At 36.7% G+C, this 24,821-nt stretch overlaps 1 protein-coding gene and 1 non-coding gene across 10 annotated transcripts in view; both read left to right on the forward strand.

Annotated features, from left to right (window-relative positions):
- Positions 1-24,821, forward strand: part of LOC105464780 (FRY like transcription coactivator) — a 286,250-nt gene that overhangs the window by 187,938 nt on the left and 73,491 nt on the right. For 8 of the 9 annotated variants that reach the window (XM_071093613.1, XM_071093610.1, XM_011712811.3 and 5 more), the window contains 9 exons: positions 2,757-2,994; positions 10,083-10,268; positions 10,770-10,856; positions 12,496-12,764; positions 15,508-15,700; positions 16,490-16,614; positions 18,270-18,327; positions 20,538-20,629; positions 24,019-24,191. In XM_071093613.1, the coding sequence (XP_070949714.1) occupies positions 2,757-2,994; positions 10,083-10,268; positions 10,770-10,856; positions 12,496-12,764; positions 15,508-15,700; positions 16,490-16,614; positions 18,270-18,327; positions 20,538-20,629; positions 24,019-24,191 (1,421 nt within the window). The remainder of the gene's footprint in view (positions 1-2,756; positions 2,995-10,082; positions 10,269-10,769; positions 10,857-12,495; positions 12,765-15,507; positions 15,701-16,489; positions 16,615-18,269; positions 18,328-20,537; positions 20,630-24,018; positions 24,192-24,821) is intronic. The other variant, XM_071093611.1, reaches the window with a different exon arrangement.
- LOC112423662 (U5 spliceosomal RNA) lies at positions 17,173-17,292 on the forward strand. The gene has a single exon (XR_003014132.1). It is a non-coding gene; the product is annotated as a U5 spliceosomal RNA (small nuclear RNA).

The raw sequence follows: 24,821 nt of genomic DNA on the forward strand, positions 1-24,821 counted from the left end.
GAGTGTGCATGACTGCATTCCAATAAGCATCTGGCTGGATTTAGCCCTTGAGCCACAGTTTGCCAGCCCCTGTCCTAGATGGACAAAACAAATACAATGACTGTAGCAGAGCAGCGATACTTGACTATGTTGAAAGGTGTTTACTTGTTGCTGGGCATTTATCACTTCGGTGTAAGTTAAATTCATAATAAATAAACAATTAATAGACTGTTCCAGCAATCCTTTCTTCACTTCCGAAGCTTTTCACACACCCTGGCACTACCTTATCCTCAACTATTACCTGTTGTGATCAGAGATTTTATGTCTCCTGTGATGATTGTGAAAGAAGTGGGTTACTTTGCATTATATAAATTTGTTCCCTTCCCACAGTCTCCTAATTTTTTTGTGAATTAGATTGCAGAGTTACAGAGTTCATGCCAGCATTGGAAATAAGAAACATTAATTATGTATAGCACTATTCCTTGAGAGAGCAGTAAACAACTACTGTTCAGTTCTGCTCTTACTCCTCCTATTTCAACATAACTCATCTACATCTTTGTGGGTGTTGATCCACAAGAGTAGATCTCCCATCTTTTCCACGAGAATGAAACTGCAACTATGAGGGCCAGGGATGGGACAGCTTAGTAAAAGAGCAGACAGCTGAACAGTGAATGACAATTTGCTTTGCTGTTCACTTCGCTTCTTTCTCCTATGATATTTGTTTACTAATAGTTTACCTCAGTGGAAAGGAAGATCCCAGGGTCTGTTCTGTTCTCTCCTTTCTTCATATCATTTGGAATTGTGCTGTCTAAATCTTACTTACTTTACCATAAAGGAAGCAAGCAAACAAAACAAAGATGCTTTGTAAATTTGCAGACCTGTATCCTGTCCCTAAGGAAAGTTAATTAATTCCCCTGCCTTTAATTAACCAAGCTTTACTGTTATTCTGCTCTGTACAATGAGCAGTTAAGTCACACATGTATACCCTGTATCACACAGATAGGAGTTTAAGATAGATATTTACATATTCATGGATTTAAGGAATGTTGAAATAACCTTTGAAGTCAGCATCATTGAGGACTGTCACTCTCTTCTCCCATATTGTGTCTCCTGATGTCACTATTGGAGACAGAATACTGGGCTAGACATGCTTAATTTGACCCTGTTTATTTCTCAAGTGCTGATGGAACTGCTGCTGCTTTGTTGCTTACTCCTCAGTCTGTCTAGCTATAATACATCTCGTTAGTCTCATTGTCAGTTGAAAGTTGGCTTAGTGATGACTAGAACTAAGTTCAGCAGGGTGAATACTTATATCTCCTTTCTCCTAAACTGCACAACTTTCCACCTCTGTCTTGGATAACTCCATTTTTCCAGCTTCCCAAGCATGTAATTGTATATTTAATATTATGTACTTACCTTATTCATTCAGACTATTTCTAATTCTGATACATCTGTCTTTGTAGTCAATTACTAACATAATTCTCTTCAGACCCAAATCAGAAACTCTTTATTCATATAATATTATTATATAATGGTGGCTCCCACTACTGTAGCCATTTTTTTTTAAATTTCTTATTTATCATTCTCTTTTATGTTCTGGTAAACTTCTTAACTAAAATTATATTCAAAGCCCCATTTTGATGTATTTAAAAGCAAACTGTATATAGCGTCTCCTAATTTGTTTAAACTCTCTTTAGGACCTTATGTGCTGAGTCAACCCTTTTTTTTTTTCCTTTTTTTTTTTTTTTTTTTTTTGAGATAGTGCCCTGCTCTGTTGCCCAGGCTGGAGTGCAGTGGTGCAATCTTGGCTCACGGCAACCTCTGCCTTCCGGGTTCAAGTGATCCACCCGCTCCGGCCTCCCACAGTACTGGGATTATAGGTGTGAGTCACTGAGCCCAGCCTTATTTTTTTTTCTAGGCATGTACCATTTATGATATTACTCCTAAATTTACTCTCATTCTTACCTTCAATAATTATTCTATTACATTGATTCCATCTTCATTTGTTGTATATTGTTCTTCACAATCAGCCATCTTATATTTAACTGTAACTTCAGTGAATATAAAGAATGATTGAGCAGTGGCTCATGCCTGTAATCCCAGCACTCTGGGAGGCTGAGGCAGACAGATCATGAGGTCAGGAGATCCAGACCATCCTGGCGAACACAGTGAAACTCCATCTCTACTAAAAATACAAAAAATTAGCTGGGTGTGGTGGCGGGCACCTGTATTCCCAGCTACTTGGGAGGCTGAGGCAGGAGAATGACGTGAACCCAGGAGACAGCCCTTGCAGTGAGCTGAGATCACGCCACTGCACTCCAGCCTGGGTGGCAGAACGAGACTCCGTCTCAAAAAAAAAAAATGATTTGAGATAAATCGTGTCCTTACCAGTGATAGCAAAGATTAAATAAATGTGAAGATAGTGCTAAGATATCATATGATTAGATACAATTTTTGATTGATTATAGGATAACCATACAGTATTTTAAGGATTAAAGGATTTTAAATGGAATTCGAATGTCATTTGTATCAAACTTATTCAGATTATAGTAAAAACACCAATAATAGGAATAGATTCATATGTGAATTTAAACAAATGAGATTATAAGCTAGCATAAAGTTAAATATAGCATGAAAAAGTGAACATTGGTTGTTATCTTCATATTTCTTACAAAACAACTAGAGGACATATATTTTAATGTCATAGTTTTAAGTTTTAGATGATAAAACTAATTGAAAGGTATTGAAGTTTGCTAATGGAATTTTGTTCTTGGTAGGCTCACAATTCATATGGATGAAGAACTGCGTGCTCTGGCTTTCAATACTCTGCAGGCACTAATGCTTGATTTTCCAGATTGGCGGGAGGATGTTCTTTCAGGATTTGTTTATTTCATTGTTCGTGAAGTGACTGATGTCCATCCCACGCTTCTTGATAATGCCGTAAAGATGTTGGTACAATTAATAAATCAGTGGAAACAAGCAGCCCAAATGCATAATAAAAACCAGGACACTCAGGTACCAGATTCTTTTCTATTGTCCCTTTGTATGTGGTCAGTGCTAAATGACCAATAATGATTTTAATACAGATTTACTTTATCAAACACTAACACTATTATTAGTTCTATTCACTCTCAATGTGTTCCTAATCCCTTAAACTGAACATTCCCATAGTTCATGTAGTAAATATATAGTGTTTATGCATCTAACTTTTCTAATCTTCTTCTTTGGGTAACAATTAGTTTTTAATGAGCATGGAAATTAGAGGTAATTCCAGCTCACTTTTAGGTTGTTTCCAGTATATTTAAAGCCAATACAATAAATTTTTGGTAGTCTTCCATTTGGGTCATTTGATTGTTTTATCCATGTCACCAGTCCCTGTTTCACGTAAGACAGTAACTGTGCTCCTTAACCATAAAAGATGCTCAAATCATTGATTTATGATAATGTATAAATCATAGAACCTTGGAATTTTAGACCCAAGCCATTGAAGTTAAACTAGCTTCTCAGCCTTTAATGACCATACAAATCAGCAGGGCCCTAAGAAAGAGTTTCTTTTTTTTTTTTTTTTTTATTATTATTATACTTTAAGTTCTAGAGTACATGTGCATAACGTGCAGGTTTGTTACATATGTATACTTGTGCCATGTTGGTGTGCTGCACCCATCAACTCGTCAGCACCCATCAACTCGTCATTTACATCAGTTATAACCCCCAATGCAATCCCTCCCCACTCCCCATGATAGGCCCTGATGTGTGATGTTCCCCTTCCCGAGTCTAAGTGATCTCATTGTTCAGTTCCCACCTATGAGTGAGAACATGCGGTGTTTGGTTTTCTGTTCTTGTGATAGTTTGCTAAGAATGATGATTTCCAGCTGCATCCATGTCCCTACAAAGGACACAAACTCATCCTTTTTTATGGCTGCATAGTATTCCAAGGTGTATATATGCCACATTTTCTTAATCCAATCTGTCACTGATGGACATTTGGGTTGATTCCAAGTCTTTGCTATTGTGAATAGTGTCGCAATAAACATACGTGTGCATGTGTCTTTATAGCAGCATGATTTATAATCCTTTGGGTATATACCCAGTAATGGCATGGCTGGATCGTATGATACATCTAGTTCTAGATCCTTGGGAATCGCCATACTGTTTTCCATAATGGTTGAACTAGTTTACAATCCGACCAACACTGTAAAAGTGTTCCTATTTCTCCACATCCTCTCCAGCACCTGTTGTTTCCTGACTTTTTAATGATCGCCATTCTAACTGGTGTGAGATGGTATCTCATTGTGGTTTTGATTTGCATTTCTCTGATGGCCAGTGATGATGAGCATTTTTTCATGTGTCTGTTGGCTGTATGAATGTCTTCTTTTGAGAAATGTCTGTTCATATCCTTTGCCCACTTTTTGATGGGGTTGTTTGTTTTTTTCTTGTAAATTTGTTTGAGTTCTTTGTAGGTTCTGGATATTAGCCCTTTGTCAGATGAGTAGATTGCAAAAATTTTCTCCCATTCTGTAGGTTGCCTGTTCACTCTGATGGTAGTTTCTTTTGCTGTGCAGAAGCTCTTTAGTTTAATGAGATCCCATTTGTCAATTTTGACTTTTGCTGCCGTTGCTTTTGGTGTTTTAGACATGAAGTTTTTGCCCATGCCTATGTCCTGAATGGTACTACCTAGGTTTTCCTCTAGGGTTTTTATGATGTTAGGTCTAACATTTAAGTCTCTAATCCATCTTGAATTAATTTTCATATAAGGAGTAAGGAAAGGATCCAGTTTCAGCTTTCTACTTATGGCTAGCCAATTTTCCCAGCACCATTTATTAAATAGGGAATCCTTTCCCCATTTCTTGTTTCACTCAGGTTTGTCAAAGATCAGATGGTTGTAGACGTGTGGTATTATTTCTGAGGACTCTGTTCTGTTCCATTGGTCTATATCTCTGTTTTGGTACAAGTACCATGCTGTTTTGTTTACTGTAGCCTTGTAGTATAGTTTGAAGTCAGGTAGCGTGATGCCTCCAGCTTTGTTCTTTTGACTTAGGATTGTCTTGGAGATGCGGGCTCTTTTTTGGTTCCATATGAACTTTAAAGCAGTTTTTTCCAATTCTGTGAAGAAACTCGTTGGTAGCTTGATGGGGATGGCATTGAATCTATAAATTACCTTGGGCAGTATGGCCATTGTCACGATATTGATTCTTCCTATCCATGAGCATGGTATGTTCTTCCATTTGTTTGTGTCCTCTTTTATTTCACTGAGCAATGGTTTGTAGTTCTCCTTGAAGAGGTCCTTTACATCCCTTGTAAGTTGGATTCCTAGGTATTTTATTCTGTTTGAAGCAATTGTGAATGGAAGTTCATTCATGATTTGGCTCTCTGTTTGTCTGTTACTGGTGTATAAGAATGCTTGTGATTTTTGCACATTAATTTTGTATCCTGAGACTTTGCTGAAGTTGCTTATCAGCTTAAGGAGATTTTGGGCTGAGACAATGGAGTTTTCTAAATATACAAGCATGTCATCTGCAAAGAGGGACAATTTGACTTCTTCTTTTCCTAACTGAATACCCTTGATTTCGTTCTCTTGCCTAATTGCCCTAGCCAGAACTTCCAACACTATGTTGAATAGGAGTGGTGAGAGAGGGCATCCCTGTCTTGTGCCAGTTTTCAAAGGGAATTTTTCCAGTTTTTGCCCATTCAGTATGATATTGGCTGTGGGTTTGTCATAAATAGCTCTTATTATTTTAAGGTACGTTCCATCAATACCGAATTTATTGAGCGTTTTTAGCATGAAGGGCTGTTGAATTTTGTCAAAGGCCTTTTCTGCATCTATTGAGATAATCATGTGGTTCTTGTCTTTGGTTCTGTTTATATGCTGGATTATGTTTATTGATTTGCGAATGTTGAACCAGCCTTGCATCCCAGGGATGAAGCCCACTTGATCATGGTGGATAAGCTTTTTGATGTGCTGCTGAATCCGGTTTGCCAGTATTTTGAGGATTTTTGCATCGATGTTCATCAGGGATATTGATCTACAATTCCCTTTTTTTGTTGTGTCTCTGCCAGGCTTTGGTATCAGGATGATGTTGGCCTCATAAAATGAGTTAGGGAGGATTCCCTCTTTTTCTATTGATGGGAATAGTTTCAGAAGGAATGGTACCAGCTCCTCCTTGTACCTCTGGTAGAATTCAGCTGTGAATCCATCTGGTCCTGGACTTTTTTTGGTTGGTAGGCTATTAATTATTGCCTCAATTTCAGAGCCTGCTATTGGTCTATTCAGAGATTCAACTTCTTCCTGGTTTATTCTTGGAAGAGTGTAAGTGTCCAGGAAATTATCCATTTCTTCTAGATTTTCCAGTTTATTTGCGTAGAGGTGTTTATAGTATTCTCTGATGGTAGTTTGTATTTCTGTGGAGTCGGTGGTGATATCCCCTTTATCATTTTTTTATTGCGTCTATTTGATTCTTTTCTCTTTTCTTCTTTATTAGTCTTGCTAGCGGTCTGTCAATTTTGTTGATCTTTTCAAAAAACCAACTCCTGGATTCATTGATTTTTTGGAGGGTTTTTTGTGTCTCTATCTCCTTCAGTTCTGCTCTGATCTTAGTTATTTCTTGCCTTCTGCTAGCTTTTGAATGCGTTTGCTCTTGCTTCTCTAGTTCTTTTAATTGCGATGTTAGAGTGTCAATTTTAGATCTTTCCTGCTTTCTCTTGTGGGCATTTAGTGCTATAAATTTCCCTCACATTTAAAGCACAGTGTGTACTGCTTTAAATGTGTCCCAGAGATTCTGGTATGTTGTATCTTTGTTCTCATTGGTTTCAAAGAACATCTTTATTCCTGCCTTCATTTCGTTATGTACCCAGTAGTCATTCAGGAGCAGGTTGTTCAGTTTCCATGTAGTTGAGCAGTTTTGATTGAGTTTCTTAGTCCTGAGTTCTAGTTTGATTGCACTGTGGTCTGAGAGACAGTTTGTTGTAATTTCTGTTCTTGTACATTTGCTGAGGAGTGCTTTACTTCCAATTATGTGGTCAATTTTGGAATAAGTGCGATGTGGTGCTGAGAAGAATGTATATTCTGTTGATTTGGGGTGGAGAGTTCTGTAGATGTCTATTAGGTCTGCTTGCTGCAGAGATGAGTTCAATTCCTGGATATCCTTGTTAACTTTCTGTCTCGTTGATCTGTCTAATGTTGACAGTGGAGTGTTGAAGTCTCCCATTATTATTGTATGGGAGTCTAAGTCTCTTTGTAAGTCTCTAAGGACTTGCTTTATGAATCTGGGTGCTCCTGTATTGGGTGCATATATATTTAGGATAGTTATCTCTTCCTGTTGAATTGATCCCTTTACCATTATGTAATGGCCTTCTTTGTCTCTTTTGATCTTTGATGGTTTAAAGTCTGTTTTATCAGAGACTAGTATTGCAACCCCTGCTTTTTTTTTGTTCTCCATTTACTTGGTAGATCTTCCTCCATCCCTTTATTTTGAGCCTATGTATGTCTCTGCATGTGAGATGTGTCTCCTGAATACAGCAGACTGATGGGTCTTGACTCTTTATGCAATTTGCCAGTCTGTGTCTTTTAATTGGAGCATTTAGTCCATTTACATTTAAGGTTAATATTGTTATGTGTGAACTTGATCCTGCCATTATGATATTAACTGGTTATTTTGCTCGTTAGTTGATGCAGTTTCTTCCTAGCCTCGATGGTCTTTACATTTTGACATGTTTTTGCAATGGCTGGTACCGGTTGTTCCTTTCCATGTTTAGTGCTTCCTTCAGGGTCTCTTGTAAGGCAGGCCTAGTGGTGACAAAATCTCTAAGCATTTGCTTATCTGTAAATGATTTTATTTCTCCTTCACTTATGAAACTTAGTTTGGCTGGATATGAAATTCTGGGTTGAAAATTCTTTAAGAATGTTGAATATTGGCCCCCACTCTCTTCTGGCTTGTAGAGTTTCTGCCGAGAGATCTGCTGTTAGTCTGATGGGCTTCCCTTTGTGGGTAACCCGACCTTTCTCTCTGGCTGCCCTTAAGATTTTTTCCTTCATTTCAACTTTGGTGAATCTGGCAATTATGTGTCTTGGAGTTGCTCTTCTCGAGGAGTATCTTTGTGGCGTTCTCTTTATTTCCTGGATTTGAATGTTGGCCTGCCCTACTAGGTTGGGGAAGTTCTCCTGGATGATATCCTGCAGAGTGTTTTCCAACTTGGTTCCATTTTCCCCGTCACTTTCAGGCACCCCAATCAGACCTAGATTTGGTCTTTTTACATAATCCCATACTTCTTGCAGGCTTTGTTCATTTCTTTTTCTTCTTTTTTCTTTTGGTTTCTCTTCTCGCTTCATTTCATTCATTTGATCCTCAATCGCTGACACTCTTTCTTCCAGTTGATCTAGTCGGTTACTGAAGCTTGTGCATTTGTCACGTATTTCTTGTGTCATGGTTTTAACGTCTTTCATTTCATTTATGACCTTCTCTGCATTAATTACTCTAGCTATCAATTCTTCCACTTTTTCTTCAAGATTTTTCGTTTCTTTGCGCTGGGTACGTAATTCCTCCTTTAGCCCTGAGAAGTTTGATGGAGTGAAGCCTTCTTCTCTCATCTCATCAAAGTCATTCTCTGTCCAGCTTTGATCCGTTGCTCACGATGAGCTGCGCTCGTTTGCCAGGGGAGATGTGCTCTTATTTTTTGAATTTCCAGCTTTTCTGCCCTGCTTTTTCCCCATCTTTGTGGTTTTATCTGCCTCTGGTCTTTGATGATGGTGATGTACTGATGGGGTTTTGGTGTAGGTGTCCTTCCTGTTTGATAGTTTTCCTTCTAACAGTCAGAACCCTCAGCTGTAGGTCTGTTGGAGATTGCTTGAGGTCCACTCCAGAACCTGTTTGCCTGGGTATCAGCAGCAGAGGCTGCAGAAGATAGAATATTGCTGAACAGCGAGTGTACCTGTCTGATTCTTGCTTTGGAAGCTTCCTCTCAGGGGTGTACTCCACCCTGTGAGGTGTGGGGTGTCAGACTGCCCCTAGTGGGGGATGTCTCCCAGTTACGCTACTCAGGGGTCAGGGACCCACTTGAGCAGGCAGTCTCTCCGTTCTCAGATCTCAACCTCCTTGTTGGGAGATCCACTGCTCTCTTCAAAGCTGTCAGACAGAGTTGTTTGTGTCTGCAGCGTTTTCTGCTGCTTTTGTTGTTGTTTACTGTGCCCTGTCCCCAGAGGTGGAGTCTACAGAGACAGGCAGGTTTCCTTGAGCTTCTATGAGCTCCACCCAGTTCGAGCTTCCCAGGGCTTTATTTACCTACTTAAGCCTCAGCAATGGTGGGCGCCCCTCCCCCCGTCTCGCTGCTGCCTTGCCGGTAGATCGCAGACTGCTGTGCTAGCAATGAGGGAGGCTCCGTGGGCGTGGGACCCTCCCGGCCAGGTGTGGGATATAATCTCCTGGTGTGCCCGTTTGCTTAAAGCGCAGTATTGGGGTGGGAGTTACCCGATTTTCCAGGTGTTGTGTGTCTCAGTTCCCCTGTCTAGGAAAAGGGATTCCCTTCCCCCTTGCGCTTCCCAGGTGAGGCAATGCCTCGCCCTGCTTCAGCTCTCGCTTGTCGGGCTGCAGCAGCTGACCAGCACCGATCGTCCGGCACTCCCTAGTGAGATGAACCCAGTACCTCAGTTGAAAATGCAGAAATCACCGGTCTTCTGTGTCGCTCGCGCTGGGAGTTGGAGACTGGAGCTGTTCCTATTCGGACATCTTGCTCCGCCCCCCAAGAAAGAGTTTCTTAGAAGCTCTCAGGTGTTGCCAGGCTGCTGGTCCACACTCCGAGTGTGAAAGATACACTACAATCCCCTCATTTCCCACATAGAAATTAGGTGAAGACCGATTATCAGTTCCAAGGTTACAAAATAGAGAATGATAGAAGTTAGATACAGAATTCATATTTAGACTGCCAGTGAAATGCTTTTTTCACTGTGCACACTATTCCATTTTTATAAATTACATACTATTTAAGTTGCTTGAGCCAAGGCAGACCTGTAGTCATAATCACTATGATTTGCTTTATTCTTTATTAATTGTTTTTCTGGAATGTCTGTACATACATATTTTTTATTTTATTTTTAACTTCTGTTTTTCAAGCATGGTGTAGCTAATGGAGCTTCTCATCCCCCTCCTCTGGAAAGGAGCCCATATTCCAACGTATTCCATGTGGTCGAAGGCTTTGCACTTGTCATTCTCTGTAGCAGTCGACCTGCCACTAGGAAACTAGCCGTCAGTGTCCTTAGAGAAATACGGGCTTTATTTGCACTTTTGGAAATACCTAAGGTAAGATTTAGGTATTTCATTCAGTTATCTAATGAAAGTACTTAAAAACCATCTCTTTGTCCATCCTTATCCCATATAGGTAGGTTACTACCATGGGTCTAAACTAACTTACTGTTCTCAATTGGGAGGCTGAGGCAGGCGGATCACAGGTCGGGAGATGGAGACCATCCTGGCTAACACAGTGAAACCCCATCTCTACTAAAAATACAAAAAAAAAAAAAAAAAAAAAAAAAATTAGCCAGATGTGGTTGCGGGTGCCTGTAGTCCCAGCTACTCAGGAGGCTGAGGCAGGAGAGTGGCGTGAACCCAGGAGGCGGAGTTTGCAGTGAGCCGAGATCGCACCACTGCACTCCATCCTGGGTGATAGAGTGAGACTCTGTCTCAAAATAAATAAATAAATAAATAAAATAGCACTGAAGTGAATTTTCGGTGTTTACTTGGGTTTGGCTACTTTGCTTAAACATTCCTCATTTTTTTAGACATATGATGTCTTTTTTACAGGGTGATGATGAATTAGCCATAGATGTGATGGACAGGCTAAGCCCATCCATTCTTGAGAGCTTCATACATCTCACTGGGGCTGATCAGGTAACTATAGTGACTTCATTCTACCCAGTCTTGTTTTGAGACTTAAGACAGGCACACATATATATACATGTATACATGCATACATAAAAGAACTTCCTTAACTAATGTAATGTGTTAGAAAGTATTTTTGAAAATTAGAAAATGCTTAAGAATAGTACTTAAAAAGTGACATTTATTTATACTTGGTTAAGTACTCTTCCACATAGAAATAAAAATAATTTTATGTTTGTAAAATTATAATCCTTCCAATCTAAGAAGTTTCTGTTAAATTGAATCTTACTTTATGCTACTGTTTGCTGTTCATTATGGCGTATAAGATTCTTGAGATAGAAATACTTGTTAAAATGCTATGGGAAAAAAAATTGTGATACTCAAAGCAAAAACTTATACCCTGCTTTTTTGGCAGCTATTTTTTGTGTATCACATGAGTTTAAGTATAGTGGGTTAAGTGCATAGTGTTTTATACCAATGTCATATGTAATTTGACTCATTAAAATGGAGAGAAACACTTTGTCCACAAACACATTACTAAGAAAGTTTATGCAAACTTTCTTACTTGGTCTTCACAGGGTAAAAGGTCATATATTAAGATTCCAAAGTTGATGTAAGAATAGCTATAAAACCTTACTATTTAAAAATTATTTCCTCCTATTTTAGAATACATGAACAAGAGGTTAATGCATAACATTAGGAGCTTTCTGCATAACACCTGATTCTTATAATTCATGAGTTTTATGTAGCCAAGGGAGGTAATAAGATATTATAAGCCTAGGAGATTATTAGAAATCTGTACAGTTCCCCCCCATGACGCTACCATGATGCTAAACTTTTTAAAAATTAAATTTTTAATTTTTATTTATTTTTAAATAGACATAATTGTACATATTTATGTGGTGCAATTTGATGTTTCGATACATGTCTATATTGTATAATGACAATATACAGTTATCAGGCTAGTTAGTGTATCCATCATCTCATGTGTTTATCATTTATTTGTGGTAAGAACATTTAAAAGCCTCTCTTCTGGTTATTTTATGAAAGGATCTATGCAATTCAAAACATTTTGTTTTAGATATTAACTATAAATTATGAATTATTCCAAAAAGAGAGTAATGGATTACTTGTTTCTAGTGCCTAAAGCAGTGCTTAATATACTTTTCTTTGAACATAAATGTTTATCTCTTTAGTGGAAGAGTTCAAATATTGAACAAGTATTTAAGAATATATACCTCTGGAGCAAAGAGCTCATTTTTTGGGTCTGTTCCACACATACATAGATACAGGTCAACATGAAAGTTAATGGTTCACTTCTTAGAGAACTAAAAAGCAGCTTTTGGTATACCATGAAATTTGGATATTTATTTAAGAATTACGTAAATAGTGGTCCTGAACGTATTTGGTTTATAGATCCTTTTGAGAACAATGAAAACGTGGAATCCCTCTCCCAAAAAAAGACATGAATGCACATACACAAACATGCAGTTTCAGGAATTCTCTACTCCCCTCAACCTTCCATGGACTTTATATTATCTTGTTTTGGAAACTACTAATAGACCACTTTCAGTTTAAAGCAATTTATATGGTAAAATTTTCAAAGTTATTGAAATGTGTAATAATCCATTTTTTCCTCTCCATATAGACTACTTTGCTCTATTGCCCTAGCTCGATAGATTTACAAACATTAGCAGAATGGAACTCTTCTCCCATTAGCCACCAGTTTGATGTGATTAGTCCATCACACATATGGATATTTGCACATGTGACCCAAGGCCAAGACCCATGGATTATAAGTCTCTCCAGTTTTTTAAAGCAAGAAAATCTTCCTAAACACTGCTCTACAGCTGTGAGCTATGCTTGGATGTTTGCATACACAAGACTTCAGTTGTTGTCCCCTCAGGTCGATATAAAGTAAGTTATTTTCCTAGTGTAAATTTAAAAATGTGTAGACTGTCAGCTTTTGTATGTATTTATTTGAAAAATACAAAAGTATTACAGATTGGAAGGCCCATAAATAATATGTGATACTGTATTGATGTCTTAAGGAGGGAGAAGAATGCTGTCAAGGACATAGTGTCATAACTTCTTCATCCTTTTCATGTAATACAGTCTCACCAAATTTTAATTGTTTACTTAATAACACTGTACTTGGTACATAGTTGTGTCCATTGAATCTGTGTTAAGGGAAAAAATTAGGAAAGGATCTGAAGATGAGTATGGATGTAGATACAGAAGTTTGTAGATAAAGGGTGAGAAGCAGAGCGAAACAGCTCAGTGGCCTTACTTTTCCTGATGACAGTATAAGGAAGGCCACCTTCTGGTGGGGAGTGGTAGTAACACACTGAGTAGTGGATGTGAGGATGTTGGTAAAGTTTTGGAGTAACTGATTATGAAATGGAGAGTTGACCAAGGCCATTATAAATTTTAGTTAATTTTTTTTTTTTTTTTTTTTTTTGCTCTTAAATACAGAGGAGAATTTTTGAATCTGGGTTTGGGTTCCTGATTTCCCCTTACATAGATCACATTGAATGGAATGAGTCCTCTCAGCATGTAACTTGCCCCTGCAAACCCAGCATCTGTACTGACCTATCACTTGAGGCCTACATTAAAGGCTCTTCAAATCTGACTTCACTCTGTACTTTTTTTCTTACTTTCTATCAATACCTTCAATGTTGGAACCAAATTATCCCCTCAAAGTTCATTACATGTGGTTGACAGTTCCATTTTGTGAGTTTTTGTTCACATGAGCATAGGATACCTTTTTTTTTTTTTAATTTTTGCGTATCTATGTCTGATATAGTTCAAATTCAATCCTATTTTTTAAAATCTCTTAAACTTCCTACCCAGAATAGTCATTCTTACTTTTGGATTTGAATATATATACAATTAGTAGAAATAGTATTTCTACTAATTGTATATATATGGTCTCAGGTATTGTGTATTGGATTTCTTTTTTGTTTTGTGTTGTTTTTCTTTCTTTTTTTTCTTTTTTTAAAGAGACAAGGTCTCGCTGTGTTGCTTAGGCTGGAATGCAGAGGTGTAATCATAGCTGATTGCAATCTCAAACTTCTGGGCTCAAGCAGTCCTCCCACTTCAGCCTCCCAAAGTGCTGGGATTACAGTTGTGAGCCACCACACCTGGTCTAGTTGTTACTTTTTTGATAAAGATTGACATTTGCCACCTTGCATACCATTTATGACCTTATCTTAAGTAGCCTTCTCTAATTACCATATTTTAAATTATAACCCCATCTCCTAGCAGCATTCTTTATCTCCCCTTTCTGCTCTATTTTTCTTCATCAAACTTAACACCATCTGACATTGTTTTATTTATTTCTTTATTGTATGTCTCCCATAGCCCACATGGGGGCAGTGATATTTTTGACAGTTTTTTTAAACTGATATGTTACCATACCTAGTATGTTAACATACTAGGACATTGTTCTATGATACGCTTACTGAATTAATGAAGTGGTGTGTTTGCATTACTTACCTTAGCATATTACAAAACTTGTTGAAGGCAAAGATTATATATTTGTATTTTTCCTCTTTCGCTTTGCTTTCAGTCCTTAATTCTTACATAATTTTGGTATTTGGAAAGATTTATGGAATTGTTTCAAAATATTTTATTGGTGTAACCTTTCAAGATAGAAATTTGGCAGAAACCTTGAAAATATGTATCTTCTTTGACTCTGTGATTTCATTTTCAAGAATTACCTAAGAAAATAATTAACCATATATTCAAATGTATAGTATTGTGTATAATAGGGAAAAATTGCTATTAGCTAAAATGTCAAACAACAAAAGCTTGGTTATATAAAATATGATACTTTATATTTATATAGCATATGATAAATCAAAATAATGTCACAGAATATTAATTTACATAGAGAGGTGAAAATACATAAGTCTAAAAAGTTGATACAAAATAAAATAAACATTTAATTTGTATAAATTAAAAGATGTATTCATGCATTTACGGTTCATGTATATGAATTAAAGATATATAGAATATGCAGTGTTTATTTTCATGTGGGATTAAAGATGATTTTGATTTTTGTTTTATTTTCTTTCTACATTGAGGATACATAAAAAGTTATAAAATACGGCCCAATAAAATATTAACTTTTATCACAGGAATAATAATGTTAAAATGATCTGGTAATATATTTTAATTTTTAATCCAGTACTTTATTCATTGATATCAGTCCACAAAAACAGTACTAGTAATAAAAACCTTATGCTAACCATCTCTCTAATTAGCATTAGGCCAGGAATGGTGGCTCACCCCTGTAATCCCAGCACCAGCACTTTGGAAAGCCGAGGCAGGTGGATCATCTGAGCTCAGGAGTTAGAGACTATCCTGGGCAACGTGATGAAACCTCATCTCTACCAAAAATACAAAAAATTTGCTGGGCGTGGTGGCGCACACCTATAGTCCTAGCTACTCTGGAGGCTGAGGTGGGAGGGTCACTTGAGCCTAAGAGGTGGAGATTGCAGTGAGCCAAGATTGTGCCACTTGCACTCTGGCCTGGGTGACAGAGAAAGAATCTGTCTCAGAAAAAGAAAGAAAGAAATACAGCATTAGTTAAAATAAACTTTTAAAAATGTGTTGTGTTATTCATATCTGCCCATTTTTCTTTTTTTTTCCTTAGTAGCCCCATCAATGCTAAGAAAGTAAATACCACCACAAGCAGTGACTCATACATTGGCCTGTGGAGAAACTATCTGATCCTTTGCTGCAGTGCAGCAACATCGTCATCTTCCACATCTGCAGGTTCTGTGAGATGCTCTCCTCCTGAGACGCTGGCGTCTACCCCAGATAGCGGCTATAGCATTGATTCCAAAGTAAGTTTCTCAGATCCACTGTTGGATCTGTGAAATCTGAATGGCCCCATAAAAATAAGATTTTAAAATTTCTTTTTATGGACAATAAAGTAACTCAGTTGAAAGTATATTACTTACTTGCAAAAAGGAAAATACCTCAAGAAAGCCCATCATTGTTTTTATGGATTCCTAGTCAGAATCAATAATACGTACATAGTTTTCCATTGGAAAGAAAGACCCATGCCCATTCAGTTTATCATACTCGTTATTTTAAAAGAAATTGTCATACCTATTTTCCCATATTCCAGTTTTTGTAGTTCTCACACTTCTGAGAACCCAAAAGGAATCATTTACATAATTAAATGCCTTTCTAGAATTTCCCTAAATCATGTAGTGATCTAAAGGGTACTGGATAGGAGCAGTGGTTTTGTTTTCATGAAAATGACAAAACTTAAGACCAGAGTATCTGATTTTAACACTGATGACTATTTTAGAAGTCATTTTGTTTTCTTCATGTTCATGGATCGAAAGGTACAGAGTATCTGATGAAGGGAGTCAGCCTATTATATGATCGTGAGTGAGGGTAAGAAATTAGGAGCCCCAAGTTTTGTTAATGAGCTTGCATTAAGCCATTGGATAAGTTATTTAACCTTTTAAATTATGTACACCACAGGTGAAATTTGAGGTATCATTCATAGTAAAGTTTCATCTGTCCATTTATCCTTGACCTACAACTACTGAAATCTCAGATTATCTAATTGGACATAGTATCATTAGTGGCTGTTATAAATATAGTATTTTTTTTTCCAGATTATTGGCATCCCATCCCCTTCATCCTTGTTTAAGCACATAGTTCCAATGATGCGCTCTGAGAGCATGGAAATCACAGAATCCCTTGTTCTAGGTCTTGGCAGGACCAACCCAGGAGCTTTTAGGTAACTATGTTCATACTTTTTTTTTTTTTAAGCACTAAAAGAATAAATGTGCTACTTAGAAGGTGTGGTAGGGTCAAGCAGAGTGCTTATTGGGATGGTCACATACCAGGCCTGACTTTCACCAATTAACTAGCCATGTAACATTTAGCAAGTCATTTATTGGAAGTTTTATTTCCTCATTTTGACTGAGCAGATTAAAACTTATCTATGTATTCTAGGAATAATGAAATGCCGTATAAATATTTAGTATTTTCCTACTATATTTATTTATGTAGTCATTCTTTTAATGTGTAATCTTGGTCTAGTAGTTAAAAATCCAGTTTTCCCCCTGCTTATCCAAGAGAATTAGAATATCTTTCAAAAAGTATTTACATAGATGTTTGATATCATTCGTGATTTTTTTATATTAATGAAGCAAATTCTTCAGTTTTGCCTGAAGTTCTGCCTTGTTGTCTCCTGGGCATGGAATTTATTCTTTTGAGAATTTCCTCAATTAATGTGAGAATGGTATCTGATGTTTTGTCTCCAAGATAACCTGTACAACCAGGAAATAGGTTAATACCCTGGTTTATCTTCAGATTGTATAAATCTTCTGCCTTTTGCTAAAGATTTCCATGGAAAGGAACATTTAAGTAAAAAAGAATAGGTTAATAAATTGTAATATATCTATAGGTGTGGGATAGCATTTCTTATAAATGAAGTTTTGGAAAAACTTTCAGATTTTCCCAATCTTAAAATAAGCACATTTTCAATTTAAAATCAAAATATAAATAAAGATAAATTTATCATTTTTACAAAGTTCATACCCTTTGACCCATTAATTTAATTTGTAAAATTAATCCTAAGGAGATAGAAAACAATGATAAATATACAAAGTTGTTCACAGAGGCAATATTTTTAGTAAGAGAAAATTAGATAAAATATAATGATTCATTAATAAATGAAAATGTCTAAGAAAATTATGGTACCCCACTCTGTGTTTGAATATCATGAATTAGTTATTGGCATATAAAATTAACTATGTTAGTGTAAGAAAAGAAAAAAGGAGGCCGGGCACGATGGCTCACACCTGTAATCCTAGCACTTTGGGAGGCTGAGGCAGGCAAATCGCCTGAGGTCGGGAGTTTGAGACCAGCCTGACCAACATGGAGAAACTCCGTCTCTACTAAAAATACAAAAAATTAGCCAGACATAGTGGTGCATGCCTGTAATCCCAGTTACTCGGGAGGCCGAGGCAGGAGAATCACTTGAATCTGGGAGGCGTAAGTGGCAGTGAGCCAAGATCACGCCATTGCACTCCAGCCTGGGCAACGAGAGTGCAACTCTGTCTCAAAAAAAGAAAAAAGGATACCATTTTATATAAAATAGTTTGAACTAAGTAAAATGTATGTCACTTGCAAACTGATTGAATAAAAGTATTGGTAGTATTCCCTCTATAAATTAAAATAAGGGGCCTATACCATTTTTTTCCTGGTTTCCAAATAATCTATAATATAATGTGTTATTTTATAAACAAAATAAAACAATAGACATTGCATTTAAAACAGTAGGATTCGAATTAACACTTGTCAGTTTACATCATATCTTTACATATTTACATATGTCAAATTATATCTGTGTAGCTATTAATAGAGTATGTACCATTTTTCTTCTAGGGAACTAATAGAGGAATTACATCCCATAATTAAAGAAGCACTTGAAAGAAGGCCGGAGGTGAGCTGTGTTCTGCAGCCTTCTATTAGTGAACATTTATTTTTCTGCCATATTTACATGTTATATCAAAAGTTAGAAATTAAGACGATTATCTAGTGTATTCTTCTTTTTAAGATGCAGACACTTCCCCTCCCCCCAGAAGATCTTATGCAGAAACCCATTATGTAAAATGAATGAACAATTGCTTTAACTTAAGTAAGGGCAGAAAATAGGGTCTAGGTTGGAGGTGGCAAACTTTTTCTGCAGATAAATATTTTCGGCTTTACAGGCCTCTACTCAACCTTGCCTTTGTAGCATGAAAGCATTCATAGACTACATTAAAAAAAGGAGTGTGGCTATTTTCCAGTAAAACCTTATTTGCAGTAACAGGTAGCCGTGGGCCAGATTTGGCCTATGGGCTATAGTTTCAGTTCTGAGCAACTTTCAGAAACTACAGGTCCAGTGGGACAGATGGTTGCATAACCTTAATTCTAGCAATTTATTACGTACTCAAATAAAATCATAGAGAAGGGATTCTAAGAACTACAGAGAGAAAAGCCTGGGACTCTGGTTGCAGGGTAAGGAAGGCATTATAGATGAAGTGCTGATATTTGAGATGAATTTTGAAGCATGTTTCCCAGTGGACAAGCAAGGGAAAAGTATTCTAGGTGAAGAACAGCATTTGCAAACTTTACAAAGAATTTTGAAATGGCAAATTTTTCTGTATAATTATATTATGGGGGAAGTGATTGAATATTAGGCTGAATAGCAGGATGAGAAATATCTCATGAAAAACTACTAGTTTTAGTTTTAACCAATAGACCAGTAGTTCCTATGCCTGTGGCATCTGAGAATTACCTGGGGAGCTTGCTAAAAATTTTAGACTCCTGGGCCTATTGAATGAGAATCCCTGGAATAGGGTCCAGAAGTCTATTTTTGTAAAGCATCTTAGATGAGTCTGCTGTAGAACATTGTTTAGGAATCAGTGCTGTTAATGTCAGGGATCCCCTGAGGAATTTAAGCAGGAGAGGGAGATGGTGATAATCCCTGCAGTTTAGGGACTTTGAAACATCATCTGCAATTCCTCACTCTCCTTTAATTCAGCACTGTAGGGTCATGATAGTATTCCCATTTTGTCATTGATTTGATTTTTGTTTCCGAATGATCAGTTTGGTTACAGTGCTGGATGACTTATTAGAGAAATGTAAGCTTGAAACAAAACGAAATAGCAGTATTTATTTTTCTGAATTTCAGAAGGAAAGCTATTAAACACATACGGTGATGTGCCTTGAATATGAGTTATAGTTTAAGAGCTTTAGACTCACACTGTTTCTCTGAAGACAAAATGAAAACAGGCCAACCAAACTGCAAAAACGAGTTGCAGTAATCTTCAAAGACTGATAAGAAATCATCCTGTCCCAAATGAATTACTGTCAACTTTAGAAAGAGCCCAGAGAAGAGTAAATGTAATTGATTAGTCATTAGTAAAATGTCACGCACCTGGAAGGCAGAAAAATTGGGTCATGGACGAGAAAGTGAAAGACTAGTAAATATGTTTTTAATTGCTCTGTAATTTGAAAATTACATCACAAATGAAATAATGAGCTATTTTTAGTAAAAGGTGATATAGGTGATCGATATCTCTTACATGACTTTCTGCTAGAAGCAGAATCAAGTTGAAATGTTACAACTATTATTCTAGGCATTATTCTTGTTCTTTGGACCTAATAATACAAACATATTTATTCATATCGTAATGAGTAAGGGAGTTTTTCTCATATTTGTTTATTTTTTTGTGCCAAAATTAATCGTTGTGTAGAAAACTGTGGCATGAGCAAAATCTTAAGTTCTTTTTAGGATTGTTTTCCCTACACTTATGTCATATTTTTGGGAGGGTATTAGGGATTCTTTATCAGTCCATGATAACGGTTTACTAATTACTTCGATTCTAAAACTGTCTGATTAGCAAATAACCTAAACATGTAGTATTTTACTTCCCCTGACACACGGGTTGTCACCATGTAAGATGTCATGTGACTTTATTTGACTCATTCATTTCAGACTGTTCGCACATATCTCTTTGAGGCAGTAGCTACCAGAGTACCTACAGTCTACATTGTACAAGCAAAATAACTTCAGTGAGCCCAGAACCTCTCTCTGAGACATTCACATTATTCTTTCCAAGTTACACCCGCAAGATTTTAATTAATATGTTTGTATCTTTGGAATAGAATATGAAACGGCGCAGGCGTCGAGACATTTTACGAGTACAACTGGTACGAATATTTGAACTGCTGGCAGATGCTGGTGTCATTAGTCACAGGTCAGTATTGGATTCAGATTGTTAAAACTTTGGAATGATCCTAGAGAACGTAATCTCTTTTCACTCATGAAATGTATAAAAACAGAAAAGCACCATTGCAACAAGAAAACCTGTATGTATCACTATGAAAATTATTTAACAAATATTCGATACACTAACCAATAGCTAAAAATGTATTGAAAAATCTACCACCAGAATTGGATTGCTTCTGGCAAAAAATGGATATAATGTTCCTATGATTTTGATATTTGTTGGAACCTAGTTATCTTGGCAAGTGGATGGTAGTAGCTTTTTCTTCACAGATTTTCCTGTTTTTTACCTCATTTTAAAGATTTTTTCTTCTGAGCTTGAAAAAATAATATATTCACAGGTTAAACATTATAAGGCTTACAAATTTATTCCAATGAACTTGTTAATCCTGCCAGGAAAAATTATGAAATCTACAAATATAATTCATAACAGGTTTCCACCCTTCACAGACAAAACCATGAAACCTGGAGATATTGCCGCAGTAAAGGCATCTTCACACTAAGCCTAGCCCCTTGAGGAAAATTCCATCAGCCGAATGTTGAAAAATAACTATTTCCTTAGGAGGATAATGGTGTTACCTGACCATTGAAGGAGAAAAATAATAGATCTGACCATATCCAAAAAAGGTCACTGAAAAGATATCTTAAGGAAAAAAAAAAATGGACCAGGTGCAGTGGCTTACGCCTGTAATACCAACATTTTGGGAGGCTGAGACGGGTGGATCGCTTGAGCCCAGGGGTTGGAGACCAGCCTAGGCAACATAGCAAAATCCCCTCTCTATAAAAAATGCAAACAATCAGGCGGGAATAGTGGCAGACCAATAGTCCCAGATACCTGGAAGGCTGAGGTGGAAGGATCACCTGAGCCCAGGACATTGAGGTTGCAGTGAGCCTTGACCATGCCATTGCACTCCAGCCTGGGAAAAGAGCGAGACTCTGTCTTGAAACAAAAAGGAGAAAAAGAAGTATTAATAATACAACAAGTGTAGTAACTATGGTAACTGCATGGCATTATTCCTTTAGCATTTCTCCCGATTATTTATTTTACCTAACACCTTTCATATGTAGCATTGAATGCTTTTGACAAATGCTTTCAAAATAGATTTTTAATCAGAGTGTTATTTAAACTATTGATTTACTTTTCTTTCCTAGTAAAAAGCAAATAAAGAAATATTGGCCGGGTGCAGTGGCTCACACCTGTAATCCTAGCACTTTGGGAGGCCGAGGAGGGCAGATCACCTGAGGTCAGGACTTCGAGACCATCCTGACCAACATGGTGAAACCCCATCTCTACTAAAAATACAAAAATTAGCTGGGCATGGTGGTGCATGCCTGTAGTCTCAGCTACTCGGGAGGCTAAGGCAGGAGAATCGTTCAAAACCAGGAGGCAGAGGTTGCTGTGAGCCAAGATAGTGCCATTGCACTCCAGCCTGGGTGAGAAGAGCGAAACTCTGTATCAAAAAAAAAGAAAAGAAATGCCATTCTCTTTTTTTCTTTCACAAAAAATAAGAGTTAGGAAAAGTAAAATTGAAACTTGCTGGCTTGATGCAAAAAATTAACAACCTGATACACATCTGAATCTTTTTTTTGGTTGCTTTAATTGTAGCGTTAGTAGAAGAACCTTTAAATGGTTCTATTTTAGGGAATGCAAAATGTTGCTCTATTTAAAGTTAACTACCAAAAACTATATGACTATTAAGCGATAATGATCTTTGAAGCCAGTTGTGTGTTTTGTTTTGAAGTATTTTTAAAAAGAGTTATTGATAGAAAGTTATTGCTATTCTAGATTTTTAAATTTCCATGGCTAAGGAAAATAATGAGTTCTGAATGCCAAGAAGACAGGGAACTTTGTTTTGTTCACCTAGTGGATTTCATGTACCTGACACATAGGAGATAATGAATATTTGTTAGATTAATGAAGATTTTATTCTGGTGCAGGTTGTAGTCCACTAAATCAGTTTCCTATCCACTAATAGGTCATGATCCAGAGCTTGAAAAACACTCATTTAAGGAATAAAGGAAAAAATATGAAAAGCACCTGAAAAACACTTATTTAAGGAATGAAGGTCATACATTGATTCATTCAATACATATTTATTGTTGTAGACTGATATAGTCAATATACTATAGTATCATTGCAACTCCTAACTCTTGTTTTCATAGGTTTAGGATATTTATTCCAAAGTTACTAACTATTAAAAAAAATTACCTTTAAAATAATATATATTAGAAGTACTTTTCAAACATAATAAGAAAAAGCTGACCTAAATAAATGCATATGTAATAGCTAATCATTTATATAGCACTTATTGTTTGCTAGGCCTTTTCATATATAGCAGTTCATTTACATCCTTCTAAAACACTCTGAGGTAGATACGGGGTATATGCTTAATGATTGATGAAACAAGACAGGAATCCAGGACTTCTGACTCTAACCAAATACTCCCCTATCAGTCAGTCAGTGGTTTCCAGGCACAGACATAGATCCCTGCCTCAAAGAAAACCTCATTGCAGATATATCTTTCCTCCTTGAGACAGGCTCTTACTCTGTCACCGAGGCAGGAATGCAGTGACTAGATCACAAGGCTCAAACAATCCTCCCACCTTAGCCTCCTGAGTAGCTGGGACTACAGGCGTGCACCACCATGCCTGGCAAATTTTTGTGTATTTTGTAGAGACGGGGTTTCATCATGTTGCACAGGCTGGTGTCGATCTCTTGAACTCAGTGACCCACCCACCTTGGGTTCCCAAAGTGCTGGCATTACAGGTGTGAGCCACCGTACCTAGTGCATTGCAGATACTCTTAAAGGCAGTTCCATAGGTCTAGAAAGAGGTTTTGAAACCCAGTACTCTACCCTATTCTTACCAGAATTCTCTCAGATTTTTGCATCCCTGATAATACCTATCCCAGAATCTTACTGAGAATAAGTGACTAATAGATATTTGATTATACTGAAGGCATAATATGAATAGACATGGCAGCTATGAATAAATAGAACTAGTCTTTTTCAACTTTTCTAAGCTGATCCTCCCCATTTCATATGCCTCCTGTCTCTTTGTTTAGAAATCCATGTGTTTCACAGAGAGGAAACAACATTTAGCACTGAGTTGATTTAAGTTAGATATGGAGTTGAATAATATAAATTGCAATAGCAGTTCCTAGATTAAGAAGCACCATCTATTTTCGTATTAAAGTAAGCAAAATCGTATTCATTTAATTTTCATATATTAAGTTGCATGCTGCCATGAGCATGCAAAATTAACATGTATTATTCTCATTTTGAGTATTAAGAATTTTTTATTTAAATTATAATTTAAAGTCCCATTTGCTTCATCATTTGTTTTCTTCAATATTTTCAGTGCAAGTGGTGGCCTTGATAATGAAACACATTTTCTCAACAACACTTTATTGGAGTATGTAGATTTAACTAGACAACTCCTGGAAGCAGAAAATGAAAAAGACTCTGACACACTGAAGGATATACGATGCCATTTTAGTGCCTTAGTGGCGAATATTATTCAGAATGTTCCAGGTATTATTTTCAATTTCTTAAAGCATTATTGAGTATTAAGGAACCGTCATATTTTTTCTTTCCTTGAGGTTTAATAACCTAAGTTGATAAAGTAACGTATGAATATACTGGAAAAATATGTCAGCATAACCTGGATGGCTGGAGTTTGTTTTCCCTTTGAATTATTGTCAGTGATTAGAAATAAAAAAGCAACCCAGCATGGAATTTCAATAATGATCAGGATACTGACACAAGAACCTAGAGAAATCAATAGAATAAGCTCTTTAGACAACCTTGTTTTAGATGCAATAAGCAGAGTGCAGTGTTTCAAATGATAATTGAGAATAAAATTAAGAAGATACTTTTGAATAATGGGAAAAGAATATAGGCCATAAATACAAAATGTAACAAGGATTCCATGTTATTGGTTTACCAGATATGTTCTAATTATTGAGTAGGTTCTATATTGACAGATATTGGTTTAGATAGTAGGAAGATTAATATACACAATTACATTTTTAAAAGTTAAATTCTTGACAACTGTAAGAAGTAATGTGACTAGCGTTTGGCATACAGTATAAATACAAATGTTTCTTTTTCTCTCTGAAAAATTAAAGTCACATTGTTGCTTTGAATAGTATATACAGACAG

This window comes from Macaca nemestrina, chromosome 3 (assembly GCF_043159975.1).
Source record: "Macaca nemestrina isolate mMacNem1 chromosome 3, mMacNem.hap1, whole genome shotgun sequence".
In the NCBI taxonomy this organism is placed as follows: Eukaryota; Metazoa; Chordata; class Mammalia; order Primates; family Cercopithecidae; genus Macaca; species Macaca nemestrina.